The 18,198-nt window shown below is 46.1% G+C and overlaps 1 protein-coding gene across 9 annotated transcripts in view; it reads right to left on the bottom strand.

Moving 5' to 3' along the window:
• SIM1 (SIM bHLH transcription factor 1) overlaps positions 1-17,108 on the bottom strand; it is a 74,655-nt gene extending 57,547 nt beyond the window's left edge. Inside the window, exons 1-8 of one of the 9 annotated variants that reach the window (XM_079148648.1) lie at positions 17,047-17,108; positions 15,219-15,821; positions 5,668-5,750; positions 2,176-2,265; positions 1,489-1,597; positions 1,263-1,348; positions 368-567; positions 49-155 (exon numbers count right to left, since the gene is read on the bottom strand). In XM_079148648.1, coding sequence (XP_079004774.1) covers positions 49-155; positions 368-567; positions 1,263-1,348; positions 1,489-1,597; positions 2,176-2,265; positions 5,668-5,750; positions 15,219-15,393 — 850 coding nt within the window. In that variant the 5' untranslated portion in view covers positions 15,394-15,821; positions 17,047-17,108. The other 8 variants (XM_079148647.1, XM_079148645.1, XM_079148646.1 and 5 more) reach the window with 8 other exon arrangements.
• Positions 17,109-18,198: the final 1,090 nt, after the last annotated feature.

Here is an 18,198-nt window from a genome sequence, read left to right as displayed (position 1 = left end):
TGGGGAACCGCCACAGTCGTTTGGGTGCAGAGCAGGGTGGTTCCTTACGCAGGTGGTGCGCGCAGCGCAGGTGGAAGGTGTCGCAGCCATGCACGTGGTGGTATAAGGTCTTCTCAATCAGGTCCTGAGGTTCGTACCCCGTAAGCTCCGCCACCCTGCGGAGAGGAATTCCGGCGGATCAGTGCCCGGGTGCCCTCAATCCCAGACCGACCGCAGTCTCAGACCTGTGTGCCCGCCCTCACTTCGCAGAACCTGGCCAGTTGTCTCATCTGCAAAATGGGCTCATTAATATCAAGGGAAATCTATCTCTCGCTATGCAGGGTTGCCATTACGCTAGAAGCAGCCCTTTTTGGCCCTGCCCACTCACCTAGAGTCCAGAAAGATGAGCTTCATGTCCAGGCTGGCTCGAAACATGAACATGTTACTGTGCAGCTTGATCTCTGTGACAGCGCTAGGAGGCAGCGAGTGACCCACGGCCACAAGGCCCACATTCTGGTAACAGCCGTCAAAGGGGGACATGTCCAAGCTGTACTGGCGGATCTTCAGGTAGCCACTGCAGTGAATGACCTGTGGCAGAGTGGAAGGGGGCAAGACTCAGTCACCCTCAGGAAGAGCTCCAGAAAGATGAGGAGGGGTTTAAAACATGTTGAGACTACTCAGCCAGAAACATTGTGTGGGCCACGGCCCTTCTAATAAGGGGTCAAAAGTTATAGATGTTCTAAGGGGTCTCAAGAGAGTGATTGCAGGTCACACTGAACTCACCTGGGAGACTGTAAATATGCAGATGACTAGACCTCCACCAACCTTAACCCGTCTGAATCAGGTTCCCTGGAACCTGCTTTCTGAGGACGTCCAGTAAGTTGCATATGACGTGAGAACCACAGAATCGAGCTAACTCTCTGGTACTTAACCTCTTTGGAGATCAAAACCTGACGCTATGACTAAACTCCTACGAATCCACCAGGGTTACACGCCACTTCAGAGGCTTTCGGGATTCCTAAAACCCATCTCTGAGGGGCCTCGCGGACGCGCAGTACTAAACCAGTCAGTCTTAGTCTTTAAGCTTAGTCCCAGTAATTCATAAAGTTTAGTGACCTTAATGGAGCGTCTGGACCCGCTGCTCATTGAAACGTACTGCGGGTTCACGCAGGGGCGGTCCCGGATGTGGGAAAGATCCTCAGATGCTGCAGATCCCTTGGGTCCCGACCCAACTGAAGACACCCAACCGTTGCTGGGGTCAATCTTCCAGCTCAGCCACTTACCTTGTAGCCGCCGCAGGTGAGGCCAGCGTTCCGCTTGGCCAAGACGCACTTCATCCTTAGGAAGAAGGAGCGCTCGATCTCATACTCTGAGAGAGAGATAAAGGAGCAGAGGAAAGATCAGGACATGAGACGTGCAGCTCCCGACAGTCCCAGCCACGACTAATTGGGGAGAAACCACAAACTGACCGCCATGGGCTTAAACATTGCAGGCACGTGTCTGCCTTACCCTGTACGAAGTGAGAGTGGTAGGGTTGGTGGGCGGTGAGAACTGCGGTCATCTCGTCGTGGTCTGCGGGGTGGATGTATTCGTAAATACTGTTTCCGGTCAGCTCTACCTGTAAAGAGGAAGGTATTACTGCTTCTGCAGTAGTGTAAGGCCCCATGAAGAAGCTGAAAACGTGGGGCTGGGACGGGGGTGGGGCGGTCTATTGGACCATCAGAACAGGAGCCAGGAACTGGCCCCTAGTTCTGATTTCATTTCTGCCCCTTGCTACCTGTTTGCCCCCTATGTAAACCTCAGCTTTCTTATTTGTGAAATAATAACAATATTATAGTAGAAGTACTAGTAGTAGTAGTAGTAGTAGTAGTAGTAGTAGTAGTAGTGGCAGCTCCCTGGCAATATTCTGGTAAAGACATCACAAGATAAGCATGTAATCTCCTCCAACAGTAACTGGCTTATTGTAAAGGCTGGGGGTGGGGGGAAACTGGCAATTGCTTGGGCTTTGGGTGGAAGCAAATGGATAAGAGAAGTCTAGGAATGAGGAGATCCAGACCTGTTTAAAGAATTCCCCTGTTAGCTGAGAGGTCTCCATCCCCAGAAATGCAGATATAAAAGGATTGGGGAAGCCCACCCTTCCTGCTTCCAACTCTGGCTATAAACACTGCAGGCTGGAAGTGTAGACCACTCACCTACCTGAGAAAGACCCAGGTGAACTGAGGCTGTCTCTGAGATGTACATGATCTTCCCATCTGGGGCCACCACAAAGATGAAGCCATCCAGGGTCTGGGGAGGCAGAAATAGAGTAAATGGAGAGGCCTCTGGGCCATCTGTTGAAGTGCAGGGTGGAAGGCAAAAGTTAGAAACATTCAGACATAAATGCAGAGAGATGGAGAAGAGAGAGACTGTCAGGAAATAGGACATAGAACCAGTTATAAGAACCCCCTCTTTTGTTTGTTCATTTCAATTTTGTAAGCATCTGGGGCATGTAGCACACTAGGAGAGATCAAGAGGAAGTTGTGGACAAAGCTAAAGCCCCATAGGCTCAGAATTTACCAAATGGACAAAGAAGACATGTCTGTAATAGACATACACAAAAATTCTGGGGGTAAATCACAGAAGTAGGTTTGGTTCTTGGGGTGATGATCACTGAAAGAACCAGAGGTTTTCTGTGTCAGTCTTGAAGGGCTTCATAGTGGCAATTGTTCTATCATGAAAAGAGTAATAGCAGGGTTTGGAAAAGATCCAGTGCCTACTGCACTGGTCAACATGGAAAAACTGACAGTCCAAAGTTTATAGAGAAAACAAAGCTGGCCAATAGCACTGGAAAGAATATAATAGGAAAAGGGGATTTAGGAGATGAGAGGTTTCATGAGTAGCAAGTCCATAGGGTACTGCTCAAGTACATTTGTGTATGTTTACATCGATGCATCACACTGACAGGTTCTCCATGGAGGAAAGTCTTAGACTATTCCTGTACCTTTATCTCTGCCAGTGACTCCTTAGTGTAGTCAGTGAAGACCTAGGAAGATTTAGACCCTGCTTTCCTACTCTCAAGGAACTGGAAATCCTTCAGGGGCAACTGGCCTGGAAATACTTATAATGAACACACAGCTAAATGGACAGTGCTAAATAGGCAGAAGACCCAGAAGCTGAGCAACCAGAGGAGGGAAGTTAAAGATGCCTTAAAGGAGTTGATGTTTGAGCAGAACTTTGGAGGGAAAGGTTGGACTAGAGGAGGGAGGAAGAACATCCTAGGCAGAGGGAATGATGTGGCAAAGGCAGGGAGTTTGGGGAAGGATAGATCAGATGTATTCTGAAGTGATGTGTTTGGTGTACCACAGATGGAGCTGAGGAAGTACATCCACAATGGATTTTTGAAATTTGGAATGTCAGTTTGAGGAATCTGATGTTACTCCTATAGGCATCAGGGTCCTAACAGAGGTTTCTAAGCAGGAAAATAGTATACTTAGATTTATTATTTTAATCTTGGCAGAGTGTAGACAGTGACCTTCAGAAGGAAGGAAGGAATGGGGGTGAAGAAATCAGAACAGATAGCTGCAGCAGAGATGGTCAAGTCTGAAACTAAATGATCACAAAGAGATGAAGAAAGGTGAGAATCTAATTTAAAGATGATGCTGGCTGTGGACTTCATGCTAATTGATGGCAGAAAGAGAAGTTAAGGTTGACTTTCAGGCTTCAGTGAGGACATTAAGCAGATGGTCACCATTAACCAAGACTGAAACTTGGAGTAACAGTGAATTTTGTACAAGTGGAAGTCTGGATAAGAGCAATATGTATTCTTGTCTTGGAGATGCTTCAGGTACATGACAATTTCCACTTAAATGTGGCCAGCTGGCAGTAGGAAATAAAGGTCTGGAGTTCAGGAGGGGTCTAGACTGAAGAAAATAGGGCCATGTGTAGAGAAGAGTTGAGGCGGTGGTGCTTAAAATCATCCAGGAGGCTTTGGAGAAGTGAGAGAAGAAACAGTTAGAACCTTCTGGAAACTACATCATTTGTGAAACAGCCAGTGGTGGGAAAATCAAAGAAGAGCAGTCAGAGAGGGAGAAAAATCTGGAAAATCAAGAAATTCTTACGTGAAGAAAGAGAAGAATGTGAAGTCATCAGTGTCACCTCCTTCAAGGTCTTGGCCCAAATGTCACCTTCTCAGTGAGGCCTCCCCAATCATCTCCATTTTAAGCTGCAACACTAAAACAGAGCCCTTCTCCTCACTTCTCTCCACAGCACCTGTCCCCTCGTACACCATACAGTACACCTGTGTGAATTTCTAAGGCTCCTCTCTTTAAGATCATAAAGTCCGCGAAGACAGGGCTTTCTGACCTACACACAATTGACCCTCCTATATTTGTGAGATGAACAAGTTGAGGTAGAATAAGAGATGAGCATCTAATTCTTGATATCGACATGTAGTAGGGCCTGTGTAGAGTCCAATGGGTAGAAGAGATGAGAGACTGAAGGGATATTGAAGCAAATGAGGAAGGTAGTGAGCCACTGAAATAAGAAATGTAAGTCAGTCCTACCAGAAGTTTGGGGTAAAAAAGGAGGAGAGAATGGGCAAGAGGTAGAAGGGATGAAGGATTGTCTGGGGGCTTTGTTTTCTTATTTATATTGCTGGAAGAGATTATTTGGGAATATGGAAAGATTGAGGGATAACTGAGAGACATCTGATGCAAGGCGTTGCACTCAAGGAAATTACAGCCCCTTTCTAGATAAATTCAAAAGTATGAAAGTCAGACCAGTGAAGGAATGCTCATACCCTTTCTTTGATCTGGGAAACTAAAACCTTGAGGACAAGGAGTTTGGGGACTAGTAGAACATGAAGGCTGTGGGATCCTGCCTGGAGATTGCTGCTCATGCCTGCTCATGCCAGGAGGAAGAACTGCCTGCTTCCCCTATAGTTCTTAGATTTTAAGATACCACTCCCTGTGGACTTGAATAATAATAAAGAGGGTGTGGGGCGGAGGACAAGTGTCAAACCTAAAAATGCCATTGGGAGTTTTATTATTTAAAATATTTGTTCTGTGACTTAAGCCAGCAACAGGCAATTTAAAACAGTGTGCACTGCAAACAACAAGGTAATGGGCACCTCACATTGGTTAAACTCATTACCTGGGGGTGTGTATGTGTGTAACCGAGGGTTTGTAGAGAGCCTGGACTGGCCTGGGGAGAGGGGGAGCCTGGGAACTACAAGGAAGAGATGAAATGAGTTGCAGACACAGCTGGAATCGGAATGTGTGGGCTTAAAGCACTGATGGACATTTCTACCAGATTCCTGTTATTTCCTTTGGAAATTCTTCATTTCAGACGATTCTGTGGCTCTGTCTTGGCAGCTTGGCCCTGGGCTTCCAGTACCAGCAGTGGAAAGATGACAAAGGACGCCCCCTCCCTTGGTCCCAGCGCCCTGATGGAACCTTATTGGGCTATTTTCCAAACCCCAAGTCTTGGTTGCCACTTTTCTTCCCTCTCAGCCTGTCGAGGTGCCATCCGCCCATCCTCAACCAGTTAAGAGCTGAAGTTCTAACTTTGGAGGAGATTTTAGGCTGAGAATGCCACGTGCAGGTTGGGATTTTTTTTTTTTTTTCCATTTTTTTTTTTAAGAAAGCAAAAGCCCATCCAGGTAGCCTGGACCTCGGAGGATTTGAACCGCTGAGAGATATGTGTCTGTACCTGAAGTAGATGAGAGCCCAGTTCACGGCCAACGTTATCCAAAGGACTGGTCCGACTTGAGTGGCCCCACGCCTCGCCAAGTCCTGTGGAGACATAAAAACAACCTTGAGTGACAGAGTCCCAACCGGACTGGCAGTTTAGGACTAGTCCGAATTTTGTGGTTTGTGACACATCAGCTCAAGAGGAAGAACCACCGATATTATCTCCCAGTCACCCCCACCCTGTCCCGACCAGGCAATCTGCACAGTTGGGAGGGGGTTATGGCTGCTATAAATTTTGGCTCCTCCCTGGGTTCTGAGCAGAAATCAAACTCACTCTGAGGGAACCGGGTTTCTCAGCTAGGACAGGCTCTCCCGGAGTGCTCTCCTGGCAGGACCTCAAGAGGCCTCTGACACCACACTTAGAGAAGCCCCTGCCACCACACTCTAGTGATAACTTTTGCATAGATTCACTAGTTTGTTTAAGGAGATGAGGGACACTTCATTTCTCGTCCAAAGTCTTCAACATTGTCCTTTCAAGAGCCGGAGGATGTCCCCCCACGCAGAGAACCTCTGCGCCTAAAGTGGCCTGAAACGACTGGCCAGGTCCATCTGGTCCCTGACGTCCTTTCTGATTGGCTGTGGGACTTTCTAGACATTCTCCTCCCCTCGCTCTGACTTTAATCCCCTTCGGAAAAATCCGTTTGCTTGCGGTTGACTTCCACTCTGACGCTTACCAGCATCCCTGCGCCTATCCTTCTTCGTCTTCCATTTGCCTTGTAGCCCCAACTTTACACACCCTAGTCCTCTCCGGCTCCGCCTTCAAAAGCGGGAGGCGGGGCGGCTTTCCTGAAGTCAGTTAATTTGAGGTGCTAACAATTTCTTAGCAATATTTTTGTTTCATTCTGTACATAGAAAATAATTCCGTACCATCTCCTATTAACAAAGACAGTCCACTCGTCTCCTCGATGTTACCACGTTAAGATCTTTTGAGGCTTTGCCACAATTTTTCTGGTGAAGACTAAAACAGCAAACATTCAAGACTCTCACGGCTGATTTCTTAAAAATTAATACTCTACAATATTACCTGTGTACAGAAAGAAATATAAAGGCAGAAGAAACTTGGGCAGAGCTGTGTTAAATTTATTATAGATAATATCTCTAAGTGCTCTTGTGGAATTTTATCAACTAGATAGTGAAGTACTTTCATTCGTATGCCATCGTACAAGGTTTAACATGACCTTTGTTTTTCTTAGTTTGATATTAGGGACAAATACACCGTAAAGCACACGATGACAAAAACACTCTAAATGTGGCGCTGGGAAGGATCTTTTACAATAAAACATGGAGTTAGATTTTTTAAAGGTGTTGGCCAGGAGCTGCTTCCTAAGCAAGCGATCAAAATCCTGGCAACGAGTAACACTGAACGCCCCTTAAGCTCAAATAGGGTCTTTCTGGGTGTTTGCACATCTAAATAAATCTAACGATTTCCCCACCGCTCTGCAAACACTGATGCTCCCCGCCTGCGACTGGACTCCTCTCTCTCCCTCGTGCAGGTTGACCCCTCCTGACTCTTTAGCCCGCCCCAACTTCCCTCCCCAGAGTGACTCCACTGCCCTGGTTTCTTTTCTTCTTCTGGACCATTCCAGGAGGTCCCCATCACAGTCACCTGTAAACACCCCTTCGCTCCTCATGATTCAACCAACCTATTCTCCTTGATATCTGGCACGACATATTCTTCTTTTCTTTTAAATCCCTGTTCAGATATTCTCAGAAGAAGATATGGGACGGGTTGGCTGCGGAGGCCAACAGGAAAAAGGGAAAGGACCCTGCAGAGAGTGCCCAGAGGGCAGGTGTCGCCGCCCGTGAGCGCCCTTGGACTTGCGAAGTCCTGAAACCCCTGACGCGAACGGAGGGCGGTCACTCCGGCACTTAGGGAGTGGGCTGAGGCTCCCTTATTTGAGGAGACCCGGCTCTCAAGCCCCCGGAAAAGTGCGAAACCTGTGCTCGGGACCAACAAACGTCTTCAATCTAAAATTTTGTTGGTCTCCAGGAGCACCCACCCTACCCGAAGGATTTGAAAATCCCCCGGGCTGGGCTGGGTTGGGGGGGATTTAGAACTCGCGGAGGCAGCCTCGGCTGTTTTCTGTATCGGGTTATGGCCTTATTATTATGCGCCTACGAGGGAAAATAAGACTTCCCAAAGGTTAATAAACAGCCCATCCGGGTGCAGGTTAACAGAGGCCTCCCTCGCCCTCCCTTACCCACTCCCCCCCCACCCCCCCACCCCACCCCCCTTTTTAAGGAACCTTTTGCTTTCACGGAGCACTGCCTTCTCTTTTTGTTTCCCGTCGAAAATCTCCGTCACACAGTTGAGTCTGGGTTAATGTTTTATAAGGAACTGGCTACCCTGGTCTACCTGTCGGTCTTCCCTGATGTAATACCAGGACTGAGCTCGCCCTTGGGGTGCAGAGGACACCTCCCCAATCCCGCAGTAGGGGTCCTCCTCCCCAAAAGTCTCCAAGTGGGCCGGAGAACCCTCTCCCCGGACCCCCTCGCCTCTTGCCTTCGGTGACGCGTTCGGCACCCAATTTCAGTTGGCGAGGGGGTAAGCTGAGATTTCGTTTCTGCACTTGACCTACCGCAGAAAATTCGCAAATCCTTTGATTGTCTGTTTAAAATGAGGAGGAAACCAGCTCCCTTTGCGGCGGGATTACAGTGGGAACAAGATCTAAAGATTCTCTTGTAATTCGGTGAGGCCGAGGGAACAGGGTTTTGCAAAGGAGAAAAGGAGCTCTGTGAGGGAGGCGATAACTAAATCGGGTTTTAGACAAAAGGATTTTCCCCAGCTAAAGTGGCCGAAGACAAAGAAAAACATAATCTATTTTGGAAGATTTCCAAGATATGCCACATTAACCTTAGCAGATAAATTTTTCTTCTCCCAGGCCCCCCTCTTCCCTTAAAGTCTGGTTTATCATATTTACATAAGTAGCATTAGAAGGGATGTATCTATTATGGATCTAAAGGGCTAGCTCACATTTCATGTGAAAACCCAGGCAAGTTTCACTGTTGCTTTACCCTTGGTGCTTGGTTGAGCCATTTCCATTTAAATACCCCCTGACCCAAGGATTACCTCAATGGACTGACTGCATGGGTTTTGTAATTTCCTGAAAATGAGATTTCGATTTATAAAACAAGAAACCAATTAGTAACCAAATGAGGCGAAGTAGATCCACTAAAATTGACCTAATCCCACAGGCACCATTTAGGCCCGTTCTTGGCGAATGAATGATGAGTCTCAGTCTAGCGTGAGCCCAAAGCATCATCCAGCTGTGTTATTGCAAGCAGCAAAAATAAATTGATCGAGATTTTCCTTCCGAATGAATTTCATACCCTTGACAAAATACAGATTACGGACCGGGCATCATCGCCTCCTTCACTCCAACAGGAAGAGGTGGAAGAAAAGAGCTTGTTCTACTGTTCTATCTTTTAATCTATAAACACTAGACCTCCACAGACAGGCTTCCTCCTTGTAGTTGTTCCCAGGAAACACCATCTACTCCATGGATCACAATATGCCTTTTAGGCATTGAGGGGATGGATGCATGTACTAGAGATGTTGTGTGCAGGATTTGACCAAAACCTAGAGACTGGGGCAGGAAAAGCCCTGAAAAGCCCAACTCCTAATTTTTAGTCTAAAGTAGTTTGTCCCAGTTACCTGGGTCACTCGCCACAGAGGGTGTGGGGGAGAAGGCTGGCCCAGGGAGGTAATCCCAAATCCCAAGTATCCTACAGAGCCTATGCGTCATTACTGAATGCAAATTCCTAATATTCGTTCGGTTGAGGCACCAAGCGGCTTTGGTGTTGGGACTCCCAGGGACTCTGAGGCTGGGCTCTCTGGAGAAGAAAGAGATGGAGAATGGATATTCCCAACCGAGACGGAGCTCCTGGAGTAGACCTTGGGCAGAAGGTCGCTTTGGGAATTCAGGTGCGCCCTCTCCTTCCTCTAGCGCTGGGGCCGTCTCAAGCTACCCAGCCAGTATGGCAGTGCTCCCTAGGGCGTTGATGACCGTGCCCTGCCAGGCCTTGTCCTGCACCACTTCCCGGGACTTCACAATGTTCGTCTACCCTCTGTCTGCAATGTGTGTGCCCTGCTTTCCTCTGCCTGCTGCTCAAAAGCTAGAGACGCTCTGCGGCTGCGCCTGGGAAGCCACTAATGTTACTGTAAATGTGGGATGAAGCCGGATGGTCACAGCGCTGACCCTTTCTGCGCCCTTGTCATGCTCCATTCTGCCTCCGAGTTTAGGCTTCTCTTTCGGTACTCAGCCTGCCAGCCACGCATCCGAGCCGGCTGCTAATGAACGAAAAACTTAAAAAACCGAAGGGAGTGCAGGGTTCGACCGGATTCAGACTAAAACTGGGGACAAATGCACTGGGGAGTGTCCTGCATGGCGACTGAAAAGTGTCAAGCAAAGCGACCCAAGTCTTCGGACCTTTGAGCGCGGCTGGGACTTGGCGATGCCACTTCCCTAGAGGCCCGCGCCTGCAGGGCAGAACCGCGAAGGACAAACGAATTCACTTCGGTTCTACCTGAAATCCTCTACAATCGCTGGAGTTCTCCATCCCGGCAACAGACAGATTGGCCATGTTCTTTAATTCAGATCTAGATAACCTCCAGTTCTTGGGGCTGTGCCTGGATAGCAAGAAGGGGTGGTGGGCACACATGAGCACGCCGTGGGGTCTCTGCTCCAGATACCGGGAGAGACATCTCAGGCTCTCGGTAGACCCGACCCGGCATAGGGAATGGGGGAGACTGTGTGGAGTCCCAGCGCTGGGTCACCGCAGAGAGGGTGAACTCACTATGCCAGTTTAACTGTCCTTGGACTTATAGGCCTTGGTACAGGCGAGATGAACTTGAGACCCTAATATGGTAGTTGTCACTAGCCCTAGCCTGAGCCACAAGGGCACAGAAGTGGCCCACTATTTGGGATACCTGAGGACGAAAGTTTGCTTCACTGTGGATACTGTTTTGGCATTCTCAGAAGAGCAGAACCATTCCTAAATAATTGGGGTTCCCCTTTATCTCACAAAATTTAGATCTTCATGGATCAAAAACTGGCAATGGATAACCCACTAAAATCATTAAATATTATAAGTGTCCGAACCTCATTTTCTTGAGAGATTCCTGGACCCATAGAGAAATGTGGCAAGAATCTGTAGCTTTGTATTCTGCGTCACCATTTGTCAGGAAAAGTTCCAGGCTGCCGAGATTCCCCAGAACTGAAAAATGACTTTTGTAGAAATCAGGGTTTTCCTCTGTAAGTTTAGCCTGGTTTTAGCTTCAGGTGGGTGATTGTACCTTGTTTGAAATCATCACCATAGCTTTTGATATCTGTTTTGATGCATGTTTAAATGTTATTTTTGGTAGTGATCTCTCTCATTAAGGAAAACTGATTCCCCTTCCCATTGATTAGACCTACAATTTCTAGCACATAAATCTGCCTTGCAAATGCCCTGCACAAAATTTAGTTCTTCACTACACATTTTAAGTCAACATCAAAACTGGAGTTAAACAGAGAAAACCAGCGTGGAGCATAAACTGTGCTTAAAGGCTTTTAAATGAGAAAAACTTCTGTAAGAAAATAAACATGGAAACTTAATGCTCAATCATTTCCCTGAGCAGCAAGAAAAACAGTCTTAAATCACCGATGCACGTGGGAAATGGGGGCCTCTTTCTCTTTTTGAGTTCTCTGCTTCAAAAAAAAAAAAAAAATACAACACAATTAGGGATTTTGATCTAGAGGTGAATATTACAGAAAGGATCTGTGGAGGTTTGATTATTCACCATCTCTTTCCTGAACATTACTAACTTCAATTATTTTTATTTCCTAAAGAGGTCTTGACAACAAAATGGCAGGGTGATGTTACCAAGTTTAAATAGCTATAGGCTTGAAAACATGTCTGATCCCTTTAAAGTTCACTCCACATGCCACTATGCTCCAGTCAAAATTGCATTAAAGGTGGATAACTATTATGTATTTCTTTCTAGTTGAATTTGTTCTATTTTGCACACAAATAAGGTCGTGACGTCTCTTTTTTTATCCTGCCTTTCCAGCTTTGATAACATCTAAGATTTATATATTTCTACATGTCTCAATCTATCCTTTGCTAGATTATTTAGAAAAGATTGTTATCAGTCAGAATATGCTTTTACTGATTTCACAATAATGTTACCTGAATTTCTTTTTTATTTTTACTATTAAATCTCAAATTCAATGGGAATCTAATGGCTATTCTTAATTCTTTGGTATATCCATATCCCATTTCTCTCTTCTCTCTCATTTCCCCCTTCATAGTTCATTATTCTCTACTCAAGTAAAATAAGTTTAAAAGCTGAAACATGCCACCAGACAAAAGCTACTGGGCTTTTGAGTGAAAAACCATATTCAGCAGGTGACAGGGCAAAGGAAAATGACCTATATTTTAATTATTTTTCTCCTTTAAAAAATACATATGGAAGAATTTTGTTTGTTCATTTAATTTATAGCCTTTTGCATTGTATTATAGATGAATTGTGATATGAACAAAAAAATTTTATAATATTGTTATGCCTATAGCTATGTCACCAGATTTATAATTATTTGAGAGTATCTTGCAAAAAATCCATGTGTAATAGAATATTTACCACGATAAACGAGGTATCCCTAAAACAAAATTTATCGAGGGCCTACTATGTGCTGAATGACTTCAAAACTGATGTAAGGATGAATTTCATCTTCAATTCCATTTAGTCTCACTAAAGAAGACTACAACCAGCTGGGCCTAGAGATGCAAGCTAGTGATCCCAGGGACTGACAGGCTGAGGCATGAGGATCACAAGTTCCAGGCGAGGGCCTGGGGATGTAGCTCAGTGGTAAAACTACCACTGTGTTCAGTCACCAGTACAAAAAAGAAAAAGAAAAAAAGACTACAACCATATACGGATGTAAAGGACCTCATTTCTTCCACTACCTTGGACCTCAGCCTTGAACACCCAACTGCCTTAAGGCAAGGGAGAATCCAAATTGGCACCCCCTGCAGGTTGTGCCAAATTCTAAGGCTTTTCACTATTTCACTCCTTTGAAAGCTGATTTTTTTGTTTGTTTGTTTTTTGTTGTTGTTGTTATTTATTGTTTTTCTTTTCTAATATTTTGAAGGGCCATGATTGGGTTTTTGAAGCTCATACACTCTCAGAATTAAAACCTCATCACCAGGAACCAGCTGTTCCTATGACCCTGTCTTAACTCATCGGGTGGAGGCTGTGGGTGAGTTATGAGCTCAACAGTAGCTGGAGAAATAAATGATGTGCCCAGAGTTCACACATCGTCCATCCCCTCCTCCCCATAAACTCACACTCACCCATAGAAGAGAGAGGTGGGAGGGGCCCAGGGCCCAGGCTCGGGAGGAAGTGAGTGGGGGGCGGGTTGACTGCAGAAAGCACAATTGCCCTTTAAAGTAGCCAGAGGGGACTGGCCTTGCCACCAAGGGTATTCTAGCGGGAATCTTCACCGGTGCTCTCTTAAAAAAAATAACGAGAAGTTGCCTATGAGAATTTACTTTTTGTCCCTATTATTTACTTACAACGTGATTTATAATTTGTAGGAATTAATTAAACAAGAAAGCTTGCTCTCTTAAAAACCAAAAACGAACAGTCACCAGAAAAACAGCCCCGTTCCCCTTCTGGCTGTACTTGCCCCTGCCTAGGGTCTGTATCAAGCAGGCTAGCGTCCCTGGCCCTGGCGAGCCCCTGGGCTCTCGGGTCCCGCGTGATGCCTGCCCGGGAACGCCGACCCGCTATTCTTCTCCTCCTGCCATTACTCGCAGCCCCACAAGCAGCACCATATGCTGCTTCTGATCAAACAGCGAGCGACATTGGCATCGATAATTGACGAGACCGGCTAGAAATCACGCAGAAAGGGAACCCACTGAGACCGCAGGGGCTGACAAATCACTGCTAATAATCCTGTTAGGAACAGCGCGGCTAGAGGAGTTCGCAATAGCTTTATTTTTATAAAGTAGGCGCTGACAATATAAAAGACAACAAGATCTCTTTTTTAAACAGAAGATAGTGTGGTATAATGGTAATTTTCCCATCAGCAATTCTCAGCACAGTTTGCATGGGAAATGTGGTTTTTAGTATAAAGGTCCTCCCTCTTTTTTTTTTTTTTTTTTTCTTTCTAAAAAACTTTACAGTAACTTACTTAAAGCTTTGATTCCCCTCCTCCTGTGGTTTCCAGGGTCAAATGAGGAGAACTGTTCAAGGAACCACTTTAAAAGGAATGGATCATGCAGTTAGAGGGTAGAACTGAACTATAATTTGGAAGTTTTCCTGTAGTGTCCCTGACTAATTTGGAGCATGTTTTGCAAGCTTTTACATCAAGATCAAGTAAAGTGAAACTCCAAACCCAGTAATGACTATTTCCTTCCTCACCACCATTTCTTTAAAACATCAAACTCCAAACATCCAAAATCAACAACAGCATAAACTTTTACAGGTCAAATAAGAAGTTTTTTGGTTGTAAATTAACAGGTTTTTTTTTTTTTCTGTTAGATTTTTGTTTGTCTAGTAATCTCTCCTTTACATTTTCAGATCTTCCTCTTCTAGTAAATCTTATCTAAAATATTTTGTAAAATCTGTTTTAATTTGATTGAGCAAATGGGTAGATAGAAGAGAAGCGTCCTTTCCCTAGTGAGTATAAACAGTTTTTTACATGACAGTGTTCTATGAAGGCTGCTCTGCCTCACACAGTGAATGCTGATAAACTAAATACAAGTTTTAAATTATGTCAACAGCTCAGCTATTTTAATTTCTCAGACTTATAAGACAATTTTCCCAGGATCCATTTACCAACCTGCCACCCAGAAGATATTTTCTAAGTGGACTAGCCATCTTAGTTCAATCTGATGTATTTTGGGACTAGACAGTATCTTACAGATAATATCAAGGCCAGAGTTGCAAATCATCAAGTCCCAGAATTAGTTTCATAATTTGAGAATATCTTGAAAACTCAGAATAAATTTACTGTAACAGTCAAGAGACTGCATAAATTCAGGATTTGTTCATGAATATACCCACTCCTCATTTGTAGAACTATAGACATACAGAGGAATTATTATCTAACTTAGCTCCACGTAAGGGGGTCTATCCATATCTAGAAATATGAAGAATCCAACAGTGCTCCTGCTTTCTATGGATACGATTCAAACAAGTGGAATAAAAAAGAAAGTCATGTTTGGATTAGTAGTACTTTCAATTGAGCTCAGTATCTGAAGTGTTGACAAAAGCACTGTTGGGCTGCTTCCCAACCAAACACATCTGATGGACTGAAGAGAAAGTATTAATGGGGAAGTAGAGGAAACCCAGGAAGCCTGAGTTTAGGGAAGACCTCAATCAAGTAGTCAGGCTAAACTTCCGTTTGCATAGAATATGTATGCAGTAAATATGGGTGTACCTCCCTCACTGGGGTAGGCTCATTGTCTGGCAAAATTTCCTATCCCCTTTGCTTTGAAATTCCATCCAGCAAAGACACTTACCTTCTGGGAACACCACTCTCATTTTGAGATAGCTGGTTGTGAGTCTGATTATGGATGCTTTGTCCAGCTGTGAGGTGATAGCCGAGGGCAAAGGCAGTAATTTCGCCAGTTCATAAAACTCACTGTTTTCCTTCTCCCTCCTAGTCCGGGCAGCATTTTTGGACTTCTCTTTCATTGTGTCTCGTTCCCCCTTTCTTCTGACAGTGTGAGCTCCACAGATTCATCCAAAACCAAAAATTAATTTTCAATTAGGGATCATACTTGGCAAAAATATAAAGCATACTTTAAATGAAGAGATTGAAGTCTACACCAGGAATTGTATTGATGGTAGTAAAAGGACAGCGCAGAAAACAGAAAATATTTTCTTTGGAAGGTGTACGATAGGAAAGTTGCTGATCCACGGCAATTTGGGCAATCCTGAGGTCTCAAATGCTGTCGGGACACCTGAGGAACCAGCCTTGTCTTCTATTCAGCGGTGCAAACCCCGTTCCTTGGAAAATCGGCATAATAATCCCCGACGTTTGCTCTTCAGTCCTATCGCATTTGAGGCGACTCTGAGCTCCTTTAGGCAGAACACGAATGCCAGGTAACTCTTTCAGACCACTGCGAAGACAATAGCATCAGAGCATAAAAAATCTGTGGCTGCACCATCACTCACACCCTTACCCCGATTCCGAAAAATGGCCAGGAAAGGCCTTGCCGCGCCTCAGGTTTCCTAGCCAGAGTCAGTAAATTTTGTTTGTTTTTTAAGATACAAAGAAATAAGCCGCGAGACTGAGCACCCCGAAAATAACGCTAGCATTCCCTCACCCATGTCAGCTACGTTCTCCAGCCCACTGGGAATTTGCCCCCAAAACAAAATACATATTTTTTGAGGACCCTCAGGAGATCTTCAGCCGTGGGTCCCTGCACTGGCGCCCAGGCCAGGCACACGTCCCAAGAAGGCAGATTTCCGCAAAACAGAATTCCTCCACAGCTCTTTCAGGCCCCCGGCCTTGGCAAATCTGGAGCTTGGTTACCTCTCTAACATGGGTCTCAGGTCTGAGGGATTTCTCAAAAAGTGGCACTTAATCATCAAGCCCCTCGGGGCTCCTGAAGGGAAGAGACCCAGGGCTCTCCCTGCCCAGCAGGGGCGGTAACACGCGGGGTACTGCAGCGCCAGGTTAACAGGTGGCACACTCACGGACAGCCCCTCGCAGGCACCGTGTGGGGTGGGATGGGGGTACTGGGAGAGGTGTCCCAGCCTCACCTCCCCAGCCGCAGAGCTGCGGACGCCGCTGGGCTGGCGTGGGTGTCTTCTGCTTCACCTACCTTCAGTCCTCGAGGGCTGCAAAGGGTACGGAGACGCCCACCTCTTAATTGTACTCATGCCTACGGTCCAACTAAGCAACTCTGCCCACCTCTCCGCTTCCCACTAGCAGAGAGGTGCAGAGCACTCCCTGGCTCCTTTCTCTTGATCATGAATTGGGGGAGGGGTACGTGACAGAAGGAGGAGGATGCAGGCTTTGGGACGGAAGAGGTGGTTTAAGAGTCCTCCTCCTCGGTAGTTGCTACGAAGCCAGTATTATTCCTAATTGGAAGCCGAAAGCGCCCCCACAGTAACTTCTTTACAGCTTACGGGGCTTAGCTTCAACTTCACTCCCGGGCTCCCTTTCTCCCACCCTCTCTCAATGCCACTCACAAGTCTCTCCGCCTCCTATTGGCCCGATGCGCCCCACGGCGCGGCGTTCATTGGCCAATCGAGCCGAGTGACGAGGGTACGCCCCGCACCGCCCCCACGCGCCCCAGTTCTGGGCTAGCAGTCCTCCACCCGCGTGGCCCGGCGAACCTAAGGAGACCCCGGCGCAGGGTCGGAGTTGCCAAGCTGCCACAGTAGTTCCGGACCTCTGGGGCCTGCTGTGTGTTGAGCACGACCGTGCTATCCTGGCTCCCTGGGGTCGGGTGTCTGAGCGCTCAGTCCGGCACCCGCGTGATGGTGCTGGGAGCGCTCGGAGGCGACGTGCTGCGATCCCTAGGCAGCAGAGTTCGGGCGGGCAGAATGGGGCTGCCGGCAGGCAAGACGAGAGTAGCTCAGACTGAGCAGTTTGCCCAAAGGCCGACCCGACCTTGGGCCAGAGGCCGATATTTGGCATTATTTTCTCTCACGTTTCTCTGAAACCAGAGTGACACCGCATTCATCGCCAGAAGAAATAAGCCTGTCTTTACTCCCAAAGAAGAGCGTCTTTTTTAAAATCGCGGATCTGTGGCTCATGTGCACACTGTGGAAAGCGCTGTTGGGGAAATTTTTTGTATGGCAAGTAGCGAGTGGACACTTGGAGAAAAGAGGTTATATTTCAAGGCAAAATAGTGCTAGAAGTGATTGATAGATATCTCACAATAATCCGTTATCTTAAATATCAGCCGACTCTTTGTTGGGTTTTATTTCAAGAAACAAAAGCCCAACGTGCATATTCTTTACAGAAAGGATAAGATCTGCAAGATTGAATTTATAAAAAGTCCACAGTTCCCCACTAGAAGCTTTCAACACGAACGCTCCCAAGTATTGTTGCTAACAAATTATGATTTGGATTGCCCTTTCTGTCATCTGAGAAAAGACAACAGATAGCAACAAGAAAAAAGTTAAGTTGCCTAAGACAATATCTCTGCTCACAAATCACTCCCCACTGATGTGATTTCTGGCTTGGTTTTGGTGCTGCTGGTGACCCCCTTTTCATATATGTGTTTAGAGGCAGTTGTTTTCTCTGCCATAAAAGTTAGAACCTCAGTAACAGTGAATTTATCCTCTCGTTTAAGGTGCTAATTGCTACTGAAAAAATAGAGGATGTGTCACATTCTGCTGATATTCAGGACAACTTTAAATGAGTGTATGTTTTAAAATACAGATATCTGCCATCTCCTTGCTGCCCAATGGCATAAGCTCTAAGTCAATGGTAGCTTTCTGGGGTTATTTACACATCTGGGCAACACCTGGCAAGAGGTG

Source organism: Sciurus vulgaris (assembly GCF_902686455.1).
Source record: "Sciurus vulgaris genome assembly, chromosome: 7".
Lineage (NCBI taxonomy): Eukaryota > Metazoa > Chordata > Mammalia > Rodentia > Sciuridae > Sciurus > Sciurus vulgaris.
Note: the sequence above shows the minus strand (reverse complement) of the source record. Positions and strands in the feature narration are given on the sequence as shown.